The following is a 26,149-nucleotide window of genomic DNA, read 5'->3' as shown; positions in this document are numbered from 1 at the left end:
AGTGATAACTATTCCACTTGTGCAATACGCCAGCCTATACCACCCCAGTCATCACTGTTTTTCTACGCACCTTATCTTATTAATAATAAACAAGTGTTGGCGTCTGGTCCAAAATGGCGTGTTTAGATCTTCTATCAACATTATGCTTGTGTCAATCCATCAATTCACAAGACTTTTGTTCAATGACCATTTTTGGCACAGCCCCAGTTGGAGATGTCATAAGCGTCCTCTGTTGCCTGGCAGCGGGAAAGGGAGATTCAATAATCTTATTTTGAAATCCCAAAGGAAAATCTTTTGTTTTCACGTTTTACGTCTTTACACTTATCACAACAGTGCTCATCTATGTAAGCAAACACTGAAACATTGCTCTGATAAAGAAGCAGCACTATATGCGGTTTGCACTTTGACACGCGGTGTGCAGTTTCATCTCGTGCGTAAACAAACCTGAACAGACCGTGTACCGGGGGGGGCGGCGGTGGGATTGCGCATGCGCCGTAAATCCACTTCTGCCCTGCTTGAGATATGTTTGCCTGGCGTCTTAAAAGACCAGGCAGCAGCAGCGGCGGCGGCGGCGGCGGCAGGAGGCGGACAGAGGCGCAGCGAAAGTGGAACATTCCCGATTAAGTGCGACATGTCATCTGCGTCTTCCTGCGCCCGTCGAGCCGCTCCTCCATAACGGCACGCGTTCCTCGCCCGCTGCTTTTCGCGTGCTCTCCCGCAGCGAGCTCCACGTACAGAGGAGATGATCTATTTCTGTGATGGCGAAGGGTCTGTTTCCACGGGCCTGGGTGAAAAAGTCGTTTTACTTCCAGGTAAGGACGCTTATTTCTTTTGCGTATGAATCAAACTGGTGTCGTTTCGTCGCAATGTGCATCAATCAGCGGAACCTGTGGGCTCTGGCGCTATAAAGAGCACCAGACTGACAGCTGACTGCGCACATCTGCGGACTATAATGTGAGGGCTGCCGCTGCCTGCCACTGCTGAAGAAGAGCAGGCTGTTTGTGTTGAAATAACTTGAAGAATGCGCCATGGGTCAATCATTACATTTAAAAGGGGACTATGTAACTTTTTGGCGGAGAGGGGGGTGTTCCACAGTATGACAGTTATCTATACATTCTTTAATTTACAAATGAAAAATGAAAAACATGCTTACTTGGGCTGCACACTCTTGGAATTGTTTGTAATATGCATGTTAAGTGGTGCAACTACAATACTGTTGCAATATTAGAATGTTCTTATTGACAGAATCATGTTTATGTCTCAATATATTAGTCTAATTATGGTTTGATAAAGAAGGTCATGAATATAATCTGCGCTTTTCAATGTTTTAATTTTGAAAACACACATGCCAAGCTCCAGTCGGCCGTAGCGATTCCGATTCTGACAATTTGCTGAATGTCGTTCCCGCTCTCCTCTCCATTACACGCTGAACTGCCTTGTCCAATATAAAAACACAACAACAAAATGAAACAAATGAAAACAGTTTCTTCTGTCAGATGGAGGATCTTTGCGGTCTTTGCGATATATTTAGTTTGCTGCAATATTGATTATTGCGTCAGACAAAACACGTTATCAACCTGCACTTAACTTACATTCTACACATTGCAAAGTAACTTGACTTTGACATACAAATACTAAAATGCCATACATTTAAGACATTTACCACAGTGGCACAAGGCTAACCTTATTTGCATGATCCATGAGTCGAGCCCTCGAGAAGACTTGACCCTGCTCCAGTTTCCACAATGACAGGGCTTTTGTTACCATTGTTCACTAGACAAACTGTATCCACATATGATACCTATTCTGAGGGCAAAAATGTATATGTTATTGAGAGTTACATCAACTTTTAATGTGACGATTATTGAGAGCAAAAAACATCACGATTTAACCATTATTCATGATTATTGAGACTTTGACTTAACAAATCTTTAATTTCTTCATTCCCGTGCGCTGACATGTTACTACAAGTTTGTGATCAGCTTTACAAAATGGAACTTTCTGAAAGACAAAATAAAGTTGAATGTGACTAAACAGTGATAAAATAAAGTTATTTACATTTAGGTCTGTTTTCTGGGCTATATATTGAACAAAAATAGCTACATTTTGCTTCTAAAATTGTCACAATTATTATTTTTGGGTTCTTGTGATTATATTTATATTGTGACCTGAATAATCACGATTATTGATTAACCAATTTATCAATCTTGACATCCCTAGTTGTGAGGACTTTAGATATTAACTGTATCCCATAAGAAGATGGTATATATCGCCTTCAAAAGGATCAGCCATGGACTTCTTTAGATTCAAAAACATCAGTATCGGCCATGGAAAATCTATATCAGTTCATCTCTTGGACGGACATAGCAAACTTTGAATTATTCCTTTTTTTTAAACAGGTTCATGGGACAAACATGCATTTCAAATTGAGCTAGAAGGCAGTATGGTAAAACTTGGATTGTAAATGTGCAGATTGCTGGTTACAATCTCTGTAATAACTGGATCTATCAGCATGAATACATTTAGGTGAAAGAGATTTTTGTCAGTTGTCGGTCAAAGGTTGAAATATGACAATGAAGGCTTTTAGATACAGAATATTTACAAAGTGTTTTATTGATGAAAGTAAGGAATAGTTAATTTTCTGACCTTCTTTTTTAATAATGCCATTGTCTTTGTTATAAAAGATCTTTTCGAATGTGTTTTAGATCATTTGTAACTGTATTGCCCAGATAACGATTATCAATATACGATATACAATTATTTGCAATTGTTGACTATTCGCAACATGATCAAATTCTTGAACATGAACACTTCTGAGTTTTCAAGCTGAAATAGAGTTAACTGACTGACACTAACTGAATTGAATGACAGGAAATCCCTGCAGAGGTACCAGCAGCTAAACTATGAGCTAGCAGGTGTTAGCGACAATGGAAACAGGATATCGTTCTGTATCTAACTGTAACTGTAGCCATTGTATTAGCTTCAACAATTATTATTGTGGCTTTGTTTTGGGGATTCTTGGAAGTCAATTGTATTTTTTGTAGTTTTATTTATTTATTTTCCTTTTTAGTTTTGCCTGCCTCACCGCATTATTATTGTGTCCTCCCCCATTGCTGACCAATCACAGCCCGCGGTCACAATGTTTTTGGCCCATAAAATCATGTATTATTTATGGCATACCAGCACTGTCCTGATGAATAAATCATATCAGACCAGAAGGCTATTTTTACAGACATTTTCTTTTCTCCCTCTCTTTTATATTGTTGTTTTTGTTGTTTTATATTTTAAATTATACAAGCTTAAAATGCATTGTTTTGTTGTTGTTTGGTTACAATATATGAGAGATGAACGATAGCCTTTTTTGGGGGAGCTAAATCGTGGGTCTACTTTTTCATCTGTTATTTTTTTGTTATAGATTCAAATATGAGCTGTAGTGAGTCAAATAATGCATCTGTGACTCATAGCTGTCATTGCATTTTCGAAAAAGAGCTTGCAAATGTCTCTGTTTTTGTGCAATCAACATGTCCTGACACTTACCAACAATTACCAACTCGTGAAAGGATGAAAATCAGATTTAAAAAGGCCATTTGAGGAATGAAGCTTACCACCTACAGCTGCTAACGACTTATCATAGTTTCATATCACACGTTTACTCGTGCATGAATAGGACAACACCCTCCTCTATCATCATTAACCCTATAAAAACTTAACAGAGACAGGAGGCTGAATAAAGGCGATCATGAATCAAATCTGCCCTTTTCGATGTTTTAATTTTAAAAACAGTAAATTGCATGTCGCTCAGTGGCCAAGTGGATAGCACATATGCCAATCTCCTGTCGGGAAGGACAATTTTGCTGAATGTCCTTCCCTCTCTCATCTCCATTTCCCGCTGAACTGCCTTCTCCAATATAAAAACACAAACAAAACTAAACAAATAAAAACAATTTCTCAAAGACGTAATCAACCTGCACAAGCTTTGACTTATATTTTACACATTGCAAAGTAACTATAATCGTGTGTCTACTTTTTCCATCTACACTAGTAAAAACTGAGATTAAAAGATTAAAATTTGAGCTGCAGAGGATCAAATAATGGATCTGTGACTCAATTATCATTGCGGTTTCGAAAACGGTTGAGCTTTAAATGTTGGTGTTTTTTGTGCAATCAACATGTCCTGACACTTAAAAATACATATTGAAGAACTGAGGCTTACCACCTACAGCTGCTAACAACTTCATAGTTTCATATCACACTTTTACTTTTGCATTACTAGGACAACACCCTTCTCTATCATCGTTATCTTAGATTATAGATGGATGGAAGCCCTATAGTAAAATATACACAACTGTTCCATTAATTGCCTTTCACTATTCAGCTTATTCCACCCCGCCCACTTCTGCCTCTTTTTGCTACAGATCAGCGATTTTGTTATAATGTCACTTTCGGTCGAGCTGGACTTCTGTTCACTTAAGTGGAGAACGAGGGAAACGTCTCACCGTTAAAATATGCTATAAAGTAGATTGAGTTGTGTGTAAACTGTTCAATATTCATGTGCACCAACAAGTCAACACCGATTCCCGGGCGGCCTGAAAATGACTTTGTGTCTGTGTAGAACTGATTTGCTATTGAGAGCAGCTCTATTATAAGACAACCGGAAAGAGGATTACAATGGATGGCGGCGATCAGGGCACCTTCCTGACTGAGGTGAATAGTTAAAGGTATGTAAATACTTCAATGGCAAAAGGAGTTCTTGGTACTTGTACTTCTAGGTAACTGTGGCAGTGTCAAAAGATAGACGATGCATGTAAACAAATAGGAAGACACTTAATTTGCATAGTCAGTGGTTTTATCCCTATTCAGTCCATCTCCAGTATTTACCACCAAATATTACAACTGCATGTGAAGTAGAATTAAAAAGTCTTACAGTGATTGCTCAATACATAGCAATACTAACCTATTGACTTGTACGGTAGTGCAAAGGTGAAATGAAATAAAACAAACAATTATACCCTGCATAACCTTAGATAAGTTAGATAATTTTTAATTGTAACAATTCAAAGTGCAATTACATTGTGACTCATGTTGACCAGAGCTATGCCGCAAATGTGTCAGTTCAAAATGCTGCAGTCCCCACTACTGCCAGCAGAGGGTGTATTCGTCTTAAAAGAACATAGCCCTTTCTCAATACTCAAGAATGCAAAAACGTACTCTTTCTCGGAAAGTACGTACTTGGAGAGAACAGGAGAACACAGCACGAGTATGGAGAAATGGAACATGCTTGATGCTATTGAGCGCCTAGCCCAGCTAGTAGCCACGGCTCAGCTCTTCTTCTAATTATTTCCAGCAGTCTGTACGCTACGAGTCACAATGCTGCTCTCCACCGTTATTAATAGATCCCGTCAGTCACCACCTCTACGGACGCTGTTTACTGGTTTGTACGTGGTCCGGACCTCTGGCTGGTCCCCCGCTGGTCCCCCGCTGGTCTCCGGCTTGTCTCCGGCTTGTCTCCGGCTTGTCTCGGCTTGTCTCCGGCTTGTCTCCGGCTTGTCTCCGGCTTGTCTCGGCTTGTCTCCGGCTTGTCTCTGCTTGTCTCTGCTTGTCTCGGCTTGTCTCCGGCTTGTCTCCGGCTTGTCTCGGCTTGTCTCGGCTTGTCTCGGCTGGTCTCCGGCTGGTCTCCGGCTGGTCTCCGGCTGGTCTTCGGCTTGTCTCGGCTTGTCTCCGGCTTGTCTCGGCTTGTCTCCGGCTTGTCTCGGCTTGTCTCGGCTTGTCTCGGCTTGTCTCGGCTGGTCTCCGGCTGGCCTCCGGCTGGCCTCCGGCTTGTCTCGGCTTGTCTCGGCTTGTCTCGGCTTGTCTCGGCTTGTCTCGGCTGGTCTCCGGCTGGTCTCCGGCTGGTCTCCGGCTGGTCTCCGGCTGGCCTCCGGCTGGTCTTCGGCTTGTCTCGGCTTGTCTCGGCTTGTCTCCGGCTTGTCTCGGCTTGTCTCCGGCTTGTCTCTGCTTGTCTCGGCTGGTCTCCGGCTGGTCTCCGGCTGGTCTCAGGCTGGTCTCAGGCTGGTCTCCGGCTGTTTTTGCGTATGGTCTGGTCTCTCTCAGTGATTGGAAGTCCTGTGGTGTGTAAACTGAGATTTTTATTGTCTGTGGCTCATTTCAACATGAAATGTGTGTACGTTGTTACCAATGTGTTTGTTATATTGATAATTTGATGGTGATACATGATGGACTACATTTATAATAGAAACAACAGCAGGGTTTCACAAAGCTGAGGGTCTCCCAGTGGACTCGAGCTTTGTGGGTTTGAATCCAATGTGGATGTCATTATTTTGTAGCCTTTTATTAAGGATTATCATTATGCCAAATCTACATTTAGGAGCCTTCACGCATTATTATTGTTTTCCCTTAACCACTCAAACTTTAGTAATTCATGCATGTTTAAGTAATCTCTCTATGGTCTTTGCTCTGGCCCCTAGTCTCTCTGTGGTATAATTTAAAAAAAAATCCCTTCCTCACCCTCCGCGGGCGGTCTCTATTTCTCCCCCTTCAAGCTTTGCTGTTCTTTGCTGTTCCTAGCACTGCACTTTTCTGGACCAAGATGTCTGATGTTTTTCCTGAGATCTGCTCAAGCCATTCCTCCACCACTGCTTTCCTCTGACCCTTGTCAACCACTATGTCCGGTTGGTTCGCCAATACCATTCGGTCTGTCTGTATCTGGAAGTCCCAGAGGACCTTGGCTCGGTCATTCTCCACCACCTTTGGAGGTGTTTCCCACATTGTCCTTGGGGTCTCCAGCCCGTACTCTGCACAGATGTTTCTGTACACTTTGCCAGCCACCTGGTTATGGCGCTCCATGTATGCTGTTCCTGCCAGCATCTTGCGCCCTGCAGTTATGTGCGGGATTGTCTCAGGGGCTCCTTTGCACAGCCTACACCTTGGGTCTTGTCTAGTGTGGTAGATCTGGGCCTCTATTGATCTGGTGCTCAGGGCCTGCTCCTGTGCTGCCATGATCAGGGCCTCTGTACTGTCCTTTCTCTTTCTAGCCATTGGTAGGGTTTTTGTGATATCAGCCACTTCAGTTATGTTCCAGTGGTACATCCCATGTAGGGCGTGTCCTCCCATGATGGTCCCTCCAGCACCTCATCATCCTCTGTTCCCCATTGTCTGAGACATTCACTGAGCACGTCATCTGTAGGAGCCTTGTCCTTGGTGTACTAGATGTACAGCCTGAGAGCTGTAGACACATTATTAGAGACTAAGTACTTGCACCCTCCAACAAAAAAGTTATGCAGTGCTCCTTTAAGTCTCCCTTGACAAGTAAATATATTTACCATGAGGCTAACTATGACTATCTATGATGGCATTGTAGTATTTGGATCCTTGCCTCATGTAGAACAGATCAGTTTCAAAAATCGGTTTATTTATTTAAGTGAAAATCTGATACTTCCTCGTCCTGCTTTTGTCTGATTTTGGACACAGTTTGACTAGTAAATTCCAGGAGTTTAGAGTTTGGTTTCTTAAACTATGCAGCTCCTCTGGTTATACCACATGTGATGGCGGTCTGAGGATCTGCAGTCCTTCCTACACTATGGGCCTGTATGTGCACGTGGTATTGAGCACACAGGACCAGATTCCACGCTGCAGTGTTCACAGGGAACTTCAAAGACCTTTGAGGGCCCCAAGCGCACAGGGGCCACATTATGTTGTGTTGGGAGCAGACACTCTCACAGCACTGCCAAAACATACCAGCACTTCCTGTCCCATGACCACAACAATCACAAACAGATTTCCAGAAGAAGCATCAAATTCTAGGTTTGGTTAATAGTAAACAATTGGACATTTTAGGATTGACTTCATTAGTAGTATTTTGTGTTATTTACCAGCAGTGTCCCACTGATGAATAATTTTTACAATTAGCCTACTTATGTGGCCGATTATATTGTCAGAAATGAATATCACAGTATTTCTCTTTTAAAGCCATACAACAGCAGTGAATCAAAATGTGCTTAAAGCTCTTTTAACCGCTTTTTAATAGTTTTTACTGGACTATATATTCTTCAACATATTGTCTACCACTGGCGTTACGCAAGCTTCTTCAAATGATCCATCCGAAGTTAAAATATTTTCTGAATTTAGAGTAAATTGAATCTCCATTTTTCTCTCTTATGGGTTAGCCCTGGCAGAACCAGTGTATAGTCATTTTTACCTATAATCCAGTCTGGTTTGGATCTGGTGGTACTCTGAGGTTAATATTTTCTTAGGTGATACTTGATTGATTAGAGCGAATACATCAGTATGATTGTGCTTGTGTTCCCCCCTTTGTGACAGTCCCCCCCCCCTGAGCCTCTCACTGATTCAACCATACAATTAAGTCAGTATCAAATGTGCATCTAGATATTAGATTAAATCTCTTCCATGTGTATAACAATCCCCCCCTCCTTTTTGTTCACTTGGTTGTGTCCGTGTGCGCGGCACATTCACTGCTCCAGCTGAAACACAGCTACTTCAACAGAACTGTCCACTATAGACTCATTCTCACATCTTTTAAACTGCTATAACACCTGACGGGATTAAGCTGATGTAGTTGTTAGTCACTGGCAAAAGAAGAGAGTGTGTAAGGCCGAGTAAAGAGAAGAGAAGCAATAGGTTTGAGCAAGTTGCCAGTCAGTTTTCCCCAAACTGACGGTGCTCCCTAGTGTTGCGTGGGTCGGGTTTTATTCTAACCCGCAGGTCCCGCAATTTTGGCGTTCTCTGACCAAGCCCACCCTACACCACAGCATCAGCTTTTTCAATTGACCTTGATCCATTAATGTTAGTTTGTTTACCAGCTGTTTTTTTTTAATTTCTTCATCATGAAGTGTTTTAAGACAAAACACAGACTATTGATTTTCTTTTTTGTTTTGTTTTTTTAAAGCATTTTTTTTGTGATTTACCTCCAAAACGCTGATTAACTAGTAAGTCCTGAACTCCCGCAGTAGATAATGTTCCTTGTAAAAATTGACTTCAAATGATTGTTTTCCAGGCTCGGATCTCGTGTGTGCGGGTCAAGTACCTGTTCCTAACCTGGCTCACGGTCCTGGTGGGCAGCTGGGTCATCTATGTGCAGTACTCCAGCTACACCGAGCTGTGCAGAGGACACCAGTGCAAAAACACCATTGTGAGTAATGGTAGCCACCTTTGTTTGTTTTGTCTGTGTTTATCTTGTTGGTATTGATTTAGCACACGGCCTTCCCACACCACACTGGACTGACTGCAAACGGATGTGGTGTAGAGTTCCAATTTTTTCCTTTTATTTATTTACTGATTTCGTGGCCTGTAGGGTTTATGTGAGAAGACAGATTAGGGGAGAGAACATATACAGTATTCAAAATCACAATATACAATATAGAATACAGTAGTAAGTAGGTAGGTAGATAATTTTGTCTCTAAAATAAAATCTGGATTGACATTAATAGAATCCACCCAGGAGAAAAACAGAATTGAATTAGAACTAGATTAAAACCAAGATTAAATCCCCTTTTGGCTGGCTCCCATTTAATCCTGTGGTGTTGCGACAAAGAACCAGTCAGTGACTTGGCAAGATGTTTTAGCAACGGGCCACATTGTGACCGGAGGAGACAAAATGTCCTGTCCGGGGAGAAAACAACCGTGTGCACTGACCACTGAACCCTCTGCACCACTGACACCACACATCCTAAATTAGGGCTTAAACTTCTCATGCAGTGAGAATGTTGGCAATGTGTAGACTAAAGCTTGGTGTCCATTGCACGGTTTTCTCATACTAAAAGACATGAGGAATTTATGGTTTGTGCGATCAATCGTGGCTATGACGAAGATTGTGTGAGTGAATATCAGGCTCTGGGTTCTGTGGGGTAACGTCACTATAGTTGCACTGGTCAGCTGAGGTATGGGGACATATTGCTACATGGTTCACAACAAAAGTCTTCTGCTGTCACATTGACATTTACTTTGCAACAGTGATTTGGCTGAACTATTTTTAGAAGCGGCTCCCTTTCTGATGGTGGGAAAACATTCTACCGACCGCCGTTTGGAGATGACAAAATGCTCATTGACACGTTGTTTTTTCATATTTTTAGTGTGACAAGTACAAGAGAGGAATCATTGATGGTTCAGCCTGTGTCGGTCTGTGTGACAAAGAAACGCTGTACATTGGCCGGTGTCTCTCCACTTCACCCAACAACCAGGTGACACCATTTTACCTCCATATCTCGACTACCACGAAAAAAGTCAAGTAGCGTGACTGTGTGTAACCTTAGCTGTGACGCTGACATTTGTGCGTGTTTGGCAGGTGTACACGGGGAGCTGGGGGGACCATGACGGGATTATCCGCTGTAGACTGGGTGAGGTGGCCCACTATGAGCTGGGAGAGGAGCCAGAGCCGCACAAAGAGGTGCCCGTGTTCGATACGCCCACCAGGGGGACGTCCGTGGAGAAGTTCAGGGAAATGGTCTTCAATCATTTTAAGGTATGGATGCACACTAGGGTCATTTTATGGTCCCAAAGTTTGTATTCTTAAATAAACGGATGTGTGGAGTTTATAATAAAATGGTTATGGCGATTAATTCCATTATAAGATTTGTCAGAGGAATGGAAGAAGCGAAATGTCTTCACTCTTAAATCAGTTGTCCAGTTGACAGACATAACATTCTCTTTTGCCATAATTAGATGAGCAATATTATGATTTGGAAAAAAGACACCAAATATTAAAATGTACTGCTGTAAAATGTTGATGTGATCCAACTTAAATATTGGTTGAGGTGTAAGCAACATGAAAATACACGAACAAGTGGTAAGAGTTAAATTATTCATTTATAAAATAATACTCACACATTTAGAATTAAATTATGCTTTATATTAAAGGGTAATAAACCTGATTTATGAACCTGGAATACTAAACTGAACTGTTATTCTAACTCTTTCCCACTATATGACACTGACTGACTGCGCCGCGAGGCATTGTGCGCTTTCATTTGAAACTGACACTACAGTGTCACGTGACCTGTGACAAAAGTGAAGCCTCGCTTTTCTGGTCACGTTTTTTGTAGCAGGGCTTCATTTGATACGCGCCATTTTACTCTGTTAATTATTGAAATGTTTGTTTGTGTTTGTAGTCTAAACTGGGAGAGCAGGCGAACCTGGCCACCCTGGTCACCCACATCCTGTCTATCGCCGACAGCAACCGGGATGGGCGCGTGTCACTGCCAGAGGCGCGCTCCATGTGGGCCCTGCTCAAGATGGACGAGGTACACACAAAAACTAGGAGCTGGAGACAAAACATTCCCTCTAATCTGGAACTAAGAAAACCGTGTGACTCATGACCGTGAGAAACCATTGAGAGTTGGAACAAAAAGGATTTGCCCTCTGGTATTTTTTATTGTTCATTTGCACAACACAATTCAAATTCAATTTATTTTTGTAACGCCCAAAATCACAACAGCAGTTGCCTCGGAGGGCGACAGTGAAAAACAGATTAAACAATGTTCATTGGGTCTTTGGAATGCCCCAGTATCCCGTGAACACAATACATTGCAAACTGCTGCTATTGCTAGTTCCAACAATCCAAAATGCATATAGCAAGAAACCAAACATTCTAAGAATAAAATGAATGAAAACATTTAGTATCCATCCATCCATCCATCTTCTGCCGCTTTATCCGGGGCCGGGTCGCGGGGGCAGCAGTCTGAGCAGGGACTCCCAGACTTCCTTCTCCCCAGACACTTCCTCTAACTCCTCCGGGGGGATCCCGAGGCGTTCCCAGGCCAGCCGAGAGACATAGTCTCTCCAGCGTGTCCTGGGTCTTCCCCGGGGCCTCTTCCCGGTGGGACATGCCTGAAACACCTCCCGAGGGAGGCGCCCAGGAGGCATCCGGAACAGATGCCCGAGCCACCTCAGCTGGCTCCTCTCGACGTGGAGGAGCAGCGGCTCTACTCCGAGCTCCCCCCGTGTGGCCGAGCTCCTCACCTTATCTCTAACGGAGCGCCCAGCCACACGGCGGAGGAAACTCATTTCGACCGCTTGTATCCGCGATCTTGTTCTTTCGGTCACTACCCAAAGCTCATGACCATAGGTGAGGGTAGGAACGTAGACCGACCGGTAAATAGAGAGCTTTGCCTTTCGACTCAGCTCCCTCTTTACCACAACGGTCCGATGCAGCGACTGCATCACTGCAGCCGCTGCACCGATCCGCCTGTCGATCTCACGCTCCATCCTTCCCTCACTCGTGAACAAGACCCCGAGATACTTGAACTCCTCCACTTGGGGCAAGGACACCCCACCCACCTGGAGAGGGCAAGCCACCTTTTTCCGGTCGAGAACCATGGCCTCGGATTTGGAGGTGCTGATTCTCATCCCAGCCGCTTCACACTCGGCTGCAAACCGTCCCAGTGCATGTTGCAGGTCCGGGTTTGATGGAGCCATCAGGACAACATCGTCTGCAAACAGCAGAGATGAGATCCTGTGGTCCCCAAACCGGACACCCTCCGACCCCTGACTGCGCCTAGAAATTCTGTCCATAAAAATTATGAACAGAACCGGTGACAAAGGGCAGCCCTGGCGGAGTCCAACATGCACTGGGAACAGGTCTGACTTACTGCCGGCAATGCGAACACAGCTCCTGCTCCGGTCATACAGGGACCGGACAGCCCTGAGCAAAGGGCCCCGGACCTTGTACTCCCGGAGCACCCCCCAAAGGACACCCCGAGGGACACGGTCGAAAGCCTTCTCCAGATCCTCAAAGCACATGTGGACTGGTTGGGCAAACTCCCATGAGCCCTCGAGCACCCGATGGAGGGTATAGAGCTGGTCCAGTGTTCCACGACCGGGACGAAAACCACTCTGCTCCTCCTGAATCCGAGGTTCGACTATCGGTCGGATTCTCCTCTCCAGTACCTTGGAATAGACCTTACCCGGGAGGCTGAGGAGTGTGATCCCTCTGTAGTTGGAACACACCCTCCGGTCCCCCTTCTTGAACAGAGGGACCACCACCCCGGTCTGCCAGTCCAGAGGCACGGTCCCCGAACGCCACGCGATGTTGCAGAGACGTGTCAACCAAGACAGTCCTACAACATCCAGAGACTTTAGGTACTCAGGGCGGATCTCATCCACCCCCGGAGCCCTGCCACCGAGGAGTTTGCGAACAACCTCAGTGACTTCAGCTTGGGTGATGGATGAGCCAGCCTCCGAGTCCCCGGTCTCTACTTCCTCTTCGGAAGACGTGACTGAGGGATTAAGGAGATCCTCAAAGTATTCCTTCCACCGTCCGACGACATCCCCAGTTGAGGTCAGCAGGCCTCCACCCGCACCGTAAACAGTGTTGGTGAGACACTGCTTCCCCCTCCTGAGGCGCCGGACGGTTTGCCAGAATTTCTTTGGTGCCGACCGATAGTCCTCCTCCATGGCCTCCCCGAACTCCTCCCAGGCCCGGGTTTTTGCCTCTGCGACAGCACGAGCCGCGGCTCGCTTGGCCTACCGATACCCGTCGATGACCTCCGGAGACCTACAAGCTAGAGTGGCCTGATAGGCCTCCTTCTTCAGTCTGACGGCATCCCTTACTTCCGGTGTCCACCACCGGGTTCGGGGGTTGCCGCCACGACAGGCACCGGAGACCTTGCGACCACAACTCCGAGCAGCCGCATCAACAATGGAGGCGGAGAACATGGTCCACTCGGACTCAATGTCCCCAACCTCCCCCGGGACATGGGAGAAGCTCTCCCGGAGGTGCGAGTTGAATACCCTACTGACAGAGGGCTCCACTAGACGTTCCCAACAGACCCTCACAATGCGCTTGGGTCTGCCAAGTCTGTCCGGCTTCCTCCTCCGCCAGCGGATCCAACTCACCACCAGGTGGTGATCGGTTGACAACTCTGCCCCTCTCTTCACCCGAGTGTCCAAGACACGCGGCCGGAGGTCTGATGACACGACAACAAAGTCGATCATTGACCTCCGGCCTAGGGTGTCCTGGTGCCACGTGCACTGATGGACACCCTTGTGCTTGAACATGGTGTTCGTTATGGACAATCCGTGGCTAGCACAGAAGTCCAATAACTGAACACCGCTCGGGTTCAGATCGGGGAAGCCGTTCTTCCCGATCACCCCTCTCCAGGTGTCACTGTCATTGCCCACGTGGGCGTTGAAGTCCCCCAGTAGAACAACGGAGTCCCCGGTCGGTGCACTGTCCAGTACCCCTCCCAAGGACTCCAAGAAGGCCGGGTACTCTGCACTGCTGTTCGGCCCGTAGGCCGCCACAACAGTGAGAGACCTGTCCCCCACCCGAAGGCGGAGGGACGCGACCCTCTCGTTCACCGGGGTAAACTCCAACACGTGGCGGCTGAGCTGAGGGGCTATCAGCAAGCCCACACCAGCCCGCCGCCTCTCCCCGCGGGCAACACCAGAGAAGTGGAGCGTCCAGCCCCTCTCGAGGAGATGGGTTCCAGAGCCCAAACTGTGCGTGGAGGTGAGGCCGACTATATCTAGTCGGTATCGCTCAACCTCCCGCACAAGCTCAGGCTCTTTCCCCCCCAGCGAGGTGACATTCCATGTCCCCAGAGTTAGTCTCTGTGTCTGGAGATCTGGTCGCCGAGGCCCCTGCCGTCGACTGCCGCCCAGATCTCTCTGCACCGGCCCCTTATGGATCCTCCTGCGGGTGGTGGGCCCACGGGAGGGCGGCCCCACGTCGCTCTTTCGGGCTGTGCCCGGCCGGGCCCCGTGGGGTGAGACCCGGCCACCAGGCGCTCGCCATGGAGCACCCATCCCAGGCCTGGCTCCAGGATGGGGCCCCGGTGACGCCGATCCGGGCGACGTAAACGGCCTTGTTCGTGTCGTCGTCATAAGAGGCTTCTGAACCGATCTTTGTCTGACCCGTCACCTAGGACCTGTTTGCCTTGGGAGACCCTACCAGGGGCATGAAGCCCCCGACAACATAGCTCCCGGGATCATTCGGGCACTCAAACCCCTCCACCACGTTAAGGTGTCGGTTCAAGGAGAGGAACATTTAGTATCCCGTGGGTAATTAGTCTTGCACACAAAAGCACATAAAAGCATTACACAAGGTAAGGGAAGACGTAGAGGCTGAAGAAAACAGACAGGCGACATTAAAATACAGTCAAACATAGTTCTAGTATCAGTTTACTAAGCAACTTAATACTCCGTGAGACAAAGGATGTAATGCTTATTTTTAGTCTTTCTTTGAGGCATTCCGTACCTTCACCCAGATGGTAAGAGACAGTATTGAGACCACAAAGGACGCTGTGTCTAGCACAATCTTCTGAGCAAGATTCAAGGTTTATTTGTCAACCAAAAGGAGCCGCTGTCCTTTTTTTCCCCCCTGAAATCTTACTTACTAGTCTCACAATCTTATCTAGTTTGTTTTTTAATTGCTCCACCCCAGCAATAATTGCAGAAAGTTTAACAAATTTTTAATATAATTTTTGTAGAACAGTCTCAACATTGTTGTGCTGTCAACATTAAGTGTGTTTTATCTTAAAACAATTTCACAAACTTGGCTGTAGAGTTTACAAATTCAATTTATTTCTCAAATATTGTGCCAAGGTACTTGACCTCTGGCACAATTTAGATGTATATTCTAGCTCTACTGGTGAGTGGTGATAGTCTTTTTTTTTTGCCTGACCAGCCATTCCCAACACGTTTTGACAGGCTACTTTACAAAACCTGAGGGTCTGGGATCCAACCCAGTCGCTCCAATTTCCAAAGGGAGTGATTGACAGGCGGGTTAACCAATCAGACAAACGCATTGTCCGTTCGTGTCCAAACAAACATGGAGGATTACGAGGAAAGAATAAAAATAACACAGACTGAGAAACGTTGCCGACTTCTGCTGAGTCAACAAGCGACGCACTAAACTCTGTAAATGAAGTTATATATTTTGTTCTGAATGTTCCGAAAATATTTGAGAGACACGTGACACAAATTAACGGCGGTGGTTGGATCGGTCAATGCTTTTTGACGCCCCCCAATGGTCCGAATCCAGACTCTTCCACATTCGAACAGTCTGGCGGGTCAGGCAACTGTTTTTTCCCTTCAAATCAAATGTTTTTACACCAGCATGTTTGATGCTTTTGTGGCTCACAGTCGTTAGTTTACAGTGTGAATAATAAGGGAGACAATGAGCACCCTTGAGGAACTCTATTGTTGATGCTTACAACTTACCAGTCTGGGTAACTTAGTTTGTCCAGCTTGTCAGCAAGAATATCTGAAAATTAGATGCTGTATAATTTATAAATTCTTCACAAAGTCGATTTTCCCGGTTAAGTTTTGATTTTGACACATGTCTGACTCTCAAGGAATTTTTCAAGATTTTTCTTTTTAAATTTCATACTGAAGCCCCCTGCTCAATATCTTCTAAAAGTCTCCTATAGTACAAAAATATTGAGTATTTAGACATTTCAATAAATGTTCTATTTGTACTATAATTTATGCTTCATTGTAAACCTCTCTTGTACTCTGTATTTCAGGTGCTGATGGGCCTCCTCCTCCAGGACCGAGGCCACACACCGCGCCTGCTGGGCTTCTGTGGAGACCTGTACATGACTGAGCGTGTGCACTACGGGCCACTTTACGGCCTGTCCCTGCCCTGGCCCCTGGCCTCCTGGCTCCCCGCCGGGCTTCAGCGCACCATGGACCAGTGGTTCACGCCCTCATGGCCTCGCAAAGCCAAGATCTCCATGGGTCTCTTGGAGCTGGTGGAGGACATATTTCACGGTACTTATGGAAGCTTTCTCATCTGCGACATGAACGCTGCGATATTCGGCTACACAGACCGCTACGAGCTCCGCCTCCTGGACAACAAAGCGGTCATTTCAGCGGAGCAGTTTGGGCAGAAAATGAAGACGTTAAAATGTCAAACGGACTTGGATTGCGCGTACGAAGTGGATTGCTTTTCTTCGTGCGACGCGGTAGAGAAGAGGTGCAAAGAGGAGCCACTTAAGCCCAATCTGGCCAAAGCCTGTAGTGTGCTGGAGGACTATCTCTTACGGGGGGCACCGTCGGGGCTAAGGGAGGAGCTGGAGAGGCAGCTGTACGCCTGCATGGCTCTGAGGGGCAGTGCACAGATGAACATGGAGCACTCGTTGATCCTGAACAACCTGAAAGCTTTGCTGTGGAGGCAGATCTCGCACACCAAGGACTCCTGATCACACTGTCTGAATCATCACTTATTTTACATAGTGTTGTGTTACATTCACATCGGACCAGCCACAGAAGAGTGTGAAGAATGAGCTATGAGCCAAGGTTATGTAAGACAACATTCCATATTTTTCACAGATTTTTTAAAACATATTTTATGGTTAATCTTCTGCAATTGCAATTCAATTGCAAGTCCAGATGCATTCATATTTAAGAAAATACTTAAATATTACTGACCAAGGCAAAAATGACAAGCCACAAGCAAATAGAAGTAAAGGTCTCGTCCACAGAGTCCCCAGGTTTTCTACAGAATAAGACCAGATGTAGATGAGGTAGTTCTCTGCAGGAAACTTTGTATTACCTATAAAGAACTGCCACCATTCGAATTGAATTTAAATTTGATTGCAATTAATCTTGAAACCTTACAATGGCATTACATAATTCACCACTAATATTTAATATTATAAAGTAAGCACTTGAGCTTTAGGATAGCTTCTAGCATAAACGTGGTACACGTGGTAAAAGGTACACATCAAAAATTTAATTTTTATTATAGAAAAAATATATTAAGTTATTAGCTTGTTTACAGCTGAGCACTTCTGAGTTTGACAAAATCACAAGATAAACAAAGTTTTTTTTTATAATATCGTCATGAATGTCACAACGATTTTTTTAAACCTACAGTAATTTAGGTCATTTGTAGTCTTAATTTAGGGAAGTTGTCTGAACAGACCATTTATGAAGTTTACAGTTACAAACAAGATGGCCCAGTAACCTGAAGGTTGGCAGTTCAATTTCCTCCTGCATACTACCATTGTGTCCTTGGGTAAGTCACTTCACCTTCATTGCCTTCATTGCCTTCATAGTCGGTGTACATATGTGCTTGAAAGTGACCAACCACAGCCTCCATTATATTCTTAAGGGGTTTTCACAGTTGTGCTAATTTAAAGAAACATTAAAGAATTGCACAGTTACGGATGGATAATGACAACATACATATGATCTTAACACTTTACCTGAAGACATTGCCGTGTTTATAAAAATAGGAGTTATTCTCTCGTAGCAAATAACTTATGTAAAATATAAATAACAACAAATGCAGTGGACAAAGTTCCCTACGGGGACAATAACGTGTACCTTAACTATTATCTTATAGGGTTTGGACAAGATCTCAAGATTATTGTCCCTCTGGAGAAAGAGTTTGAGATCATTCATGCCATTTTATTTCACCAAACTGTTACAGAATTGTGTTGTCCTTTATAACAATATAACAGCAATGCATCGTGGCTGTTCATAGCAAATCTAATTTAAGTAAGAATAAATTGTGAAATGTGACTTGAATAGTTCAAAGTTTAAAAAAAGATGGTGCCCTTAACAAAGGCGGTTAGCGCTCTTGCCTCATGGGTTCGATTCCTGGACCAGACCAACATCACATGATCTCTCTGGGTGGAGTCTGCATGTTCTCCCCGTGTTACCGTGGGTTCTCTCCGGGTTCTCCGGCTTCCTCCCACCGTCCAAAGACATGCATGTGTTAGGCAAAATTGGTGACTCTAAATTGGCCCTAGTGAATGAATGTGAGAGTGAACTGTCTGTAATGTCCATATCTCTGTATTGACCCTGCGACAAGTTGGCCACTGTCCAGGGTGTACCCCGCCTAAGGCCCGAAGTCACTGGGATAGGCTCCAGTCACCCGCGACCCCGAAAGGGAACATAATTTTTTTAATAATAAACAGCGCGCCTTGTAACGTAGCAACACTCACCATGGTACGTGATTAAACATTCCAGAGTACTAATTACACCCCGGTTACTTTGAGATGAGCGGACCTCGGGGGGGCTACCAGGAGAGAGAGGAGAAAAAGGACTGTGGAGGAATTGGCCAAAGAAATGTCCTTCCAGCAGAGAGAAGAGGAGTTTCAGGCCAAAGAACATTGAGCCAGGAAAAAATGGAGTTGGAAGGCCTAAATTTCAGTCAAACACTCTTGATCTCTCTCCACCAAGAGAAAACGCTACAGAAGGATTTGGCTGAGGACAAAACCTACCAACAGAGAGAGGAGGCCATAAAAAATGTCTGGTTGGAGAGAGGAAGGAGTTTGTGAAAAGAGAAGAGAGAGTGTCCAAAAGTCAGGCGTATAAAGAGAAAACGCTGCTATCAGAGTGCAAAAAGCAGAGGGAAAAAAGATAATCTGGTCAAGAAGGATGAGTGGAAGGAAAAAGAGAAAGACTGGCTCCTTCAGAAGAAAGTCAAGGATGCAGAGATGATGAAGAATCTCTGTTTAGGCTAAATTACTGTAGCAAGACGAGGAGGAGATCCTGAAGAAGAGGCTCAAGAGAAGAAGCCTGACAAACATGAGCCAAAAGGATCCTGAAGAATCTTGAAGAAAGGAAGGTCCATCCACTCAGACCAAACACAGCCCGAGGAACAAGAGTACGAATAGTGAGAAACGTTTGACCTTTTCCTCTGTCACTGAGCCAAACCATTTACTAACTACATGACTGGGACTGCACTGGTCACAGCTGGACACGTTCATGCAAATAAATAATGCAACAAAATGTTTTATGTTTTAGACTAAAGACATCAAACAACGAAAAATACCATACCTCAAATTCTTGAATTCTCAAATTTTGAAGTATTGCTATATAGTGAGTATTGCACCTTTTTGAACTTGAAAGTTAGCTTTCACATCACAAGTCTATATCAAACTGCCAGTGCCTATTCATCCATAACTCACAGTCCACAGCGGTGTCTTTAAATAAGGATGTCATTTAGTGTGTCTGGAAACTCCACAGGAATATGATGGAGGCGGAAGTGGTGAGCAGAATGACTTTTCTTCCTCCCTGTGGGGAAATCGTTTCAATAACTTAGTGACATGAGCCGTCATTAAAACAGCAGAGTTGCTGTTGGACTGAGAAAACAGGTTTGGGCAAAATATTTTTGTCAATGGAATGTGTTTGTACAGTGAATTTATATTCCATACAAAGAAAGAAGACTCCTTCAGATCAACAGGATTTGTAGGTCATTAAATACCTCAAAAACACATCTTAAATGAAATATTCCTCTAAATGTTCAAATGCTGAAATAGACATTGACGTATCGCCTCTTTTAATCAGTCTTAGTGATCGTACTCATCCAGATCACTGCCTAACATGAACTTGTTTATGGTTCATAGTAAATGATTAAAGATTGCTTTTTATGACCTCAATAATGAAATCACAAGCTGGATACAAACTACAGTGCAGTTATCAAAAAGTTAGTTTTGAGTAGTACTTGTGTATGTGGAAAGCCACCACTTTGAAAATCCTATGGTAAAATACAACTACGGTATATCTAGATTGTTCCAATTTGAATTTTATAAAGTAAATGTTACTTTTACTGTTCTATTACTACGCTTGAACGAAGAAAGACACTTGATATAATATCTGCTTCAAATGTCTTTTATTTATGAATGTCACATTTGTCACTAAATGTATTTCTTTTGAGTGTGTCACAGTGCCATAGAAACAAAGTGAATGTCTGTCACAAGTGTACATATCTGAATGCTGTTTCATACTTTCTCACTCGCTGATAAGAAGAGCTGTGCAGAAGATCAATGTAAAGCATTGTGGAGGTGGAGCTGCTGTTTGGAAGTTACTTATTGAAATGACCAGCATGAATTTGCACAATTAAAATTCATACCATTTTAAAACTCTACTTGTTTGGTGTTTTCTCTAAGATATAATTTTGTAAGCTTTTGGAAACCATAGTAACTAGTAAATTCCAACTTAACAATTTAAAATCTGTGCCTAAATCTAAAATACTGAATTGTACAAATACACTTGTCAGTATTTCTGTGACATTTCATTCTAGAGACTTTTTAAATAGATTATCAACCATATAAAAGGTAGGAATATGGTGACCGCAGGCTTCTTGATAGATTCTTTACAAGTAAAGCAACAGTCCGGCCTTTTCCCCTGAAACGCCCAACTACATTTTCTCCCAATTCAAACTGAACTCTTTGTGAAACTGAGACTAGTTTGCTCTGTCTGATTTACTCTGCTTGTGTGGTGACAAGCTCTGCACAGAGGGAAATGTTTCAAATCTCACCTTGATTTGAGTACATAGAGTAAATGGTATGGTTGTACAGAAAGTAGACTTGAGCATTGGTTTGGTTTTAGATCATTTGTGGGTTTAGAGTAAAACCTAACCCAGATTCTTCCCAGAATGTTGGATTTGACTAAAACTAAGAGGGTTACAGCTTTCTTTTTATATTTGGCTTTTTGATAGCACTTGATGGACAAAAGGATTTTCAGCGTCAATTTATTTTTTGAGATTTACATCTTTCCATGTGTTGGAGTCGAGTCAAAAATAAAAGGTTACGTATCACAATTAGTCAATTAAACGAATGCCACAAATACTGTAAAAATACTGCAGTATTTACCTAGTGTTGTGTTGGCCTACGGGGATAACATCAGGCCAGAGTACCCGGCCTTCTAGCCCCTGGGAGGGCTTCTAGACAGTGCACAGACCGGGGACTCCAGCGTTCTACTGGGGGACGTGGGCAATGAGTGACCCCTGCAAAGGGGTGATTGGTTTTCAGGGTGTTCAGTTATTGAACTTCTGTGCTAGTCCATCATGAAGAGCATGTCACAAGAGCGTCCATCAGTGCACGTGTTCCCCTGTTCAAGAAGGGGGACCGGAGTTTGTGTTGCAACTAGAGGATCACATCTACTCCACTTTGTACAAGTGGTCAAAATGAGTTTCATCCACAGGGTAGCTGGGAACTCCCTTAGGAATAAAGGGAGTTCCCAGCTACCGTCAAACAGAAGCTCATGGAGGGAACCAGCCGAGCTGGCGCAGGCATTTATTCCAGAGCCTCCTGGACGCCTCCCTGGGGGCTCAATTTAATTTAGTTATGGTTTTGTACATTTTAACCTCAAGTTGATTCAAAAGCAATCCCCTTATTTCCAAAATGGGCAAATTCACTTGTTCAAGGTGGCAAATTAGCCACATGCTAACAACTCAGGGAATTACCCTTTACCTCAGATGCTGCATGGAAATAACCAAATAATGGTTACATATGATAAATGGGTGACTAATTCTATAATTTCAATTCAGATTTTTAGACAAAGGGACACTTCCAATGCAATCCGTTTTTGCCAAAGTGACAAAATTTCACCAGTTTAAGAATATTCAGCTCATTTATCCATCTGGGTAATCTGCTTGGTTCATATTGTTTATTGATCATGTATCACGACTCAGACAGAAGTTCTGCATTAAAATTTTTACTGCTACTACACTGAGGCAGGGGCCTAACCGTCCTCTGCCTCTTGCTCTTGCGCTCGCAAGAAGCTGGCCTTCTTCTGTGCCACGCGGTTCTTCCTCTGGGCCAGGGACAACTTGGCTCTGTTCCATCTGCGGAAACAAGACACAAGAGACTTCCATTAACATTCAGCACAGAGGGGAAAACCTGGCACATCAGAAAGACTGCTTATTCCGCTCCCATGCATCCTAAACGCGGACAAAACGGGTCCATTATCACTCACCTCTTGGGTTTGATGTCTGTCTTTGGTTTCTTTTCGTGGACGGGGTTAGCTCTGATGGCCGTGTGTGCTTTTTTGTACATTTCTTCAACCTAAGAACAGAAAGACTTATGGATATTCTCTTGGAAACGGCTTCAGCCAACACAAATGTAGGACCACAACTACAATTTGCTGCGCTTTTCACCACCAAGAGGCAGAATGAATAGAAGGCTTTAGAACTCTCAAGGTTCTGTGAAGGACTATAGAACTATTTTAGCGTAAAGTGACTTGCACGGGTGATGGCAATAATGTTCTATTCATTATGCTGTGAGGTGGGCGCGGCAGTGGCGTGAGGCGGCGCAGGAGCCGTACCGTGTCTGGCGTGACTCCGTTCTTTATGAACCGTGAGAACTGTTTCTTGTAGGCATCCTCGTCCTCCTCCATCAGGTACGACATGTAGTCTGCCACGTTCATGCCCAGGATGTGCCTCCTGTGCACCTCCGCGTCGAACTCTTTGCTTTCTGTGTCGTAACCAGGGAAACGCTTCAAACTGAAATATACAGGTTGGCAAGTTGAAATAATATTTTGCATTATTTTTTAAAATACATACATTTTGTCACATAATTTATAGTTTAAGGTCTATGAATTGTGAACCTCTGAATCACAATGCAATAGGGACATAAGGGAATTAGATTCCCGAGTTCAAAGTTGCAGGTCAGTTAAATAAATTGTGTGGTTGACTTTGGGCTCCTCTCAGTCCCGTCTTGAAAACAACAGTAACATCAGCCATAGCTCAGTGTGCTTTCAATCATCATCGAGAAGCATTAGAACGAGATTCCCCCTGCAGCACTGACCTGTGGGGAATGGCCAGGCCTCCGTCCACAGCACCCTTTAGCGCCCCGAACACCTTGTTTCCAGTGGTGGTGCGGGCCAGTCCGGCGTCCAGGTAACACGTGAAGGCCCCGGGCTGACCGTCCACGCTCTCCACGTTGAACTCGTCACCCGTCACCTCCACCTGGCCCTCGTACACCTGGTCCATGCCGAACTTGTTAAGAAGCTACGGAGAGAAGCAACAGTCAGAGAAATGCTTGTGCCATGATATAAAATGTGTCCTGAGGGTCTTTTATAAACTTTTACTTAAAACTGTTACTTTGAGCACAGCTTTGTACTTTGTTGATTAATCCCATCACATACAACATCTTAAAAGCGTATTTATTGGGGGACAATGACAGCCCAACTTCAAGAAACATTCTTGGGCTCATCACTTCCTGTACCTGGTTCCCTTTGGGCTTCTCTCAGTCCCGTCTTGAAAACAACAATAGCATCAGCCAGTGCAAACGAAGGACCAACTCCATTTTGCTCAGTGTGCTTGCAATCATCACCGAGAAGTGGGAACCAAGGCACAAATGACCTCTAGTTTGACCGCGGTAATTTAAGATACATTTGGCGCTTACCCTCCGGGCCAGCAGCAGCCCTGTGCAGTAGGCCGCAGCGTAGTTCGTCAGCCCCACCGTGATTCCATATTTGGCCAGTTCATGCGAGTAGGCCGCGCACACGACCTGGTCACCTTCGATCTTTGCATAGGCGATCTGCAGGGCAAACAGACCGGTCAGGAGGACAACACTGGGGGACGGAGGGTCATGTGTCTGGCCCAGGGGAGCACTGACCTGGCAGCAGATGTCCCTGTTGGAGAACCTCACGATAATGCGGTACTTGGGCGTGTTGTACTTGTTCTTGTCTTGCACCACCAGGCGTTTGCGGGCGAAGAAGTCGGTTTTACCCTCTGTGGGATTAGATTGTTAAAATAGTATTGATGTTACAGCACGGGCTTACAACCGCAGAGTCTGAATAAGAGAAGAATACAGACTTTTTGTATTCTGACGGTCAATGTGTTTATCTGAAAGCAGCTTCCAGTGTTAGTACAGGTAACCAAAAGTGGGAGTCATGGAGGAACTATTACTCCCCACACAGCACTTAATGAGGAATAGATCATGGTCAGGACATTTTGTAGATTTTAAAACGAAATGACTATACTTATTTACTAATTGAGATTTAAATTGCAATTTGGAGATAGTAATTAACTCTACAGTCCTACAGGCTGCTTAAAACAAGATCGCAGAAGAACTTTCTGGAGGTGGCACATCACTGGGATGATTCCATAGAAAGAGTTAAAACCAGACTTTGTACAGCTCATTTGTCCATTGAGAGACAAGTTTCATGCCATACTGTTGACTATCATATTGGTCCAGGGTTTGGAGGGAGACAAGGCCAAATAAGTCAGGTTTGTGGAGATGCAAGCATCTATGATTAGTCCAACAGAACTAAAAATTATAGTAAAAGGAGCAGATTGGGAAGTGGTGTGGGAATATGGCAGTCCTGCATTGAGCCATATAAACTAATACCATTCTAAATTAAACACCATAACTATCTTATATTTTAATAAATCTACACAATAAACTTTCGACCCGTCAAGTTAAATGTGGCCTCATGCAATTCAAAGTCATGTTGCTAAATTATAGTCTTTGTTGTACGTCTTTCTTACCTCTTCTTCTTCTGAATTTCACCTGATATCTCTTGAAGTACGACTTGTTTTTCACCACTTTGACGAAGCCCTAGAACAAAGTGCAGTTTTATACGTCAGATGTAGCTTTAAATGGCAAAAAAACAAAATACAATCACATTAATGCAATAATACCAAAGATCTTAAATGTATGTAAATGGATTATTGTCAGTATGCCAGTATGCATGTTTTTAAAGTGGACTTCGTATCTTCCAGCCATTGAAGCGCCACGCTGGAGAAAATGGGGACGCCGGTACATAGAAGCAAACATCCGCTTCCATCCGTCATTATAACCGGGTAAAAGTGGCTGCTAATGTTTGATAATAATCCAAACATCCCCATAAAGCGTTTCAAGTTGATATAGATGCTTTAACTTACCATTCTAGTGCAATTTTTTGGGCCGTTTTCTTGCTGAATCAGTACGCTACTGCTTCGCGTTCGCCTTCTGTCCTTTTTAACAGCGTATGATGGACAGTGTGAAGTAGCGCCCTCTTGTGGTTTGGCGGCGACAAGACAGATGCATTTGCACATAAAGGACGGCAGAGGGCGACATTGACCAGCCAAGCATTTTTTATATGATATGAATGCAATATTATAAGATAAGATAAGATAAGATAATCCTTTATTGTCCACACATGGGGGAATTTCATTGATACAACGCAGTAGATACAGAGGAAAAGGACAGATCACAGAATATAAGAAGTTTAAAAAAACACTCTCACACACACATTCTACACGTTTCATTAAAACGATGATGATTATATTTAAGATATTTCTTTTTTAAGTTTTGCCTTTTTTCCACCGTTTGACAAGTATAGAACTTTATATTTATATATGTTGTTGTATCATTGTTCATTGTTGTATGTTGAACCGAATCACCTATGTTTGAGAATTTTGTTCATTGGCAATGACAATAAATCTTTTCTGATTCTGACTTTACTTCCT

The 26,149-nt window shown here is 44.1% G+C and overlaps 2 protein-coding genes across 2 annotated transcripts; one reads left to right on the top strand and one right to left on the bottom strand.

Annotated features, from left to right (window-relative positions):
* Positions 1–755: 755 nt before the first annotated feature.
* dipk1aa (divergent protein kinase domain 1Aa) lies at positions 756–17,768 on the top strand. The gene is made up of 6 exons (XM_072441819.1): positions 756–812; positions 9,011–9,145; positions 10,086–10,193; positions 10,298–10,474; positions 11,121–11,252; positions 16,479–17,768. The coding sequence occupies exons 1-6, from the start codon at positions 759–761 to the stop codon at positions 17,154–17,156; spliced, it is 1,284 nt and encodes a 427-aa protein (XP_072297920.1). The 5' UTR covers positions 756–758; the 3' UTR covers positions 17,157–17,768.
* A 4,634-nt stretch (positions 17,769–22,402) lies between these two features.
* On the bottom strand, positions 22,403–25,669 carry rpl5a (ribosomal protein L5a). The gene is made up of 8 exons (XM_072441817.1): positions 25,583–25,669; positions 25,187–25,256; positions 24,312–24,427; positions 24,099–24,233; positions 23,499–23,701; positions 23,017–23,194; positions 22,669–22,757; positions 22,403–22,537 (listed from the first exon to the last, which is right to left on the bottom strand). The coding sequence occupies exons 1-8, from the start codon at positions 25,583–25,585 to the stop codon at positions 22,435–22,437; spliced, it is 897 nt and encodes a 298-aa protein (XP_072297918.1). The 5' UTR covers positions 25,586–25,669; the 3' UTR covers positions 22,403–22,434.
* Between the last annotated feature and the right edge of the window lie 480 nt (positions 25,670–26,149).

This window comes from Eucyclogobius newberryi, unplaced genomic scaffold (assembly GCF_026437365.1).
Source record: "Eucyclogobius newberryi isolate DKJ021-1_F unplaced genomic scaffold, fEucNew1.0.hap1 SCAF_12, whole genome shotgun sequence".
NCBI classification, from domain to species: domain Eukaryota; kingdom Metazoa; phylum Chordata; class Actinopteri; order Gobiiformes; family Gobiidae; genus Eucyclogobius; species Eucyclogobius newberryi.
This window is presented reverse-complemented; position numbering and strand designations above follow the sequence as displayed.

Excerpts from the sequence above, each read along its gene's own strand:
- dipk1aa (XM_072441819.1), top strand. The coding sequence starts at position 759 with ATGGCGAAGGGTCTGTTTCCACGGGCCTGGGTGAAAAAGTCGTTTTAC. Across the intron at positions 9,146-10,085 it reads ACCAGTGCAAAAACACCATT|TGTGACAAGTACAAGAGAGG; the intron begins GTGAGTAATGGT and ends TCATATTTTTAG. Across the intron at positions 10,194-10,297 it reads CCACTTCACCCAACAACCAG|GTGTACACGGGGAGCTGGGG; the intron begins GTGACACCATTT and ends CGTGTTTGGCAG.
- rpl5a (XM_072441817.1), bottom strand. Across the intron at positions 24,428-25,186 it reads GAAATTCAGAAGAAGAAGAG|AGGGTAAAACCGACTTCTTC; the intron begins GTAAGAAAGACG and ends CTAATCCCACAG. Across the intron at positions 22,758-23,016 it reads ACGGAGTCACGCCAGACACG|GTTGAAGAAATGTACAAAAA; the intron begins GTACGGCTCCTG and ends TTCTGTTCTTAG.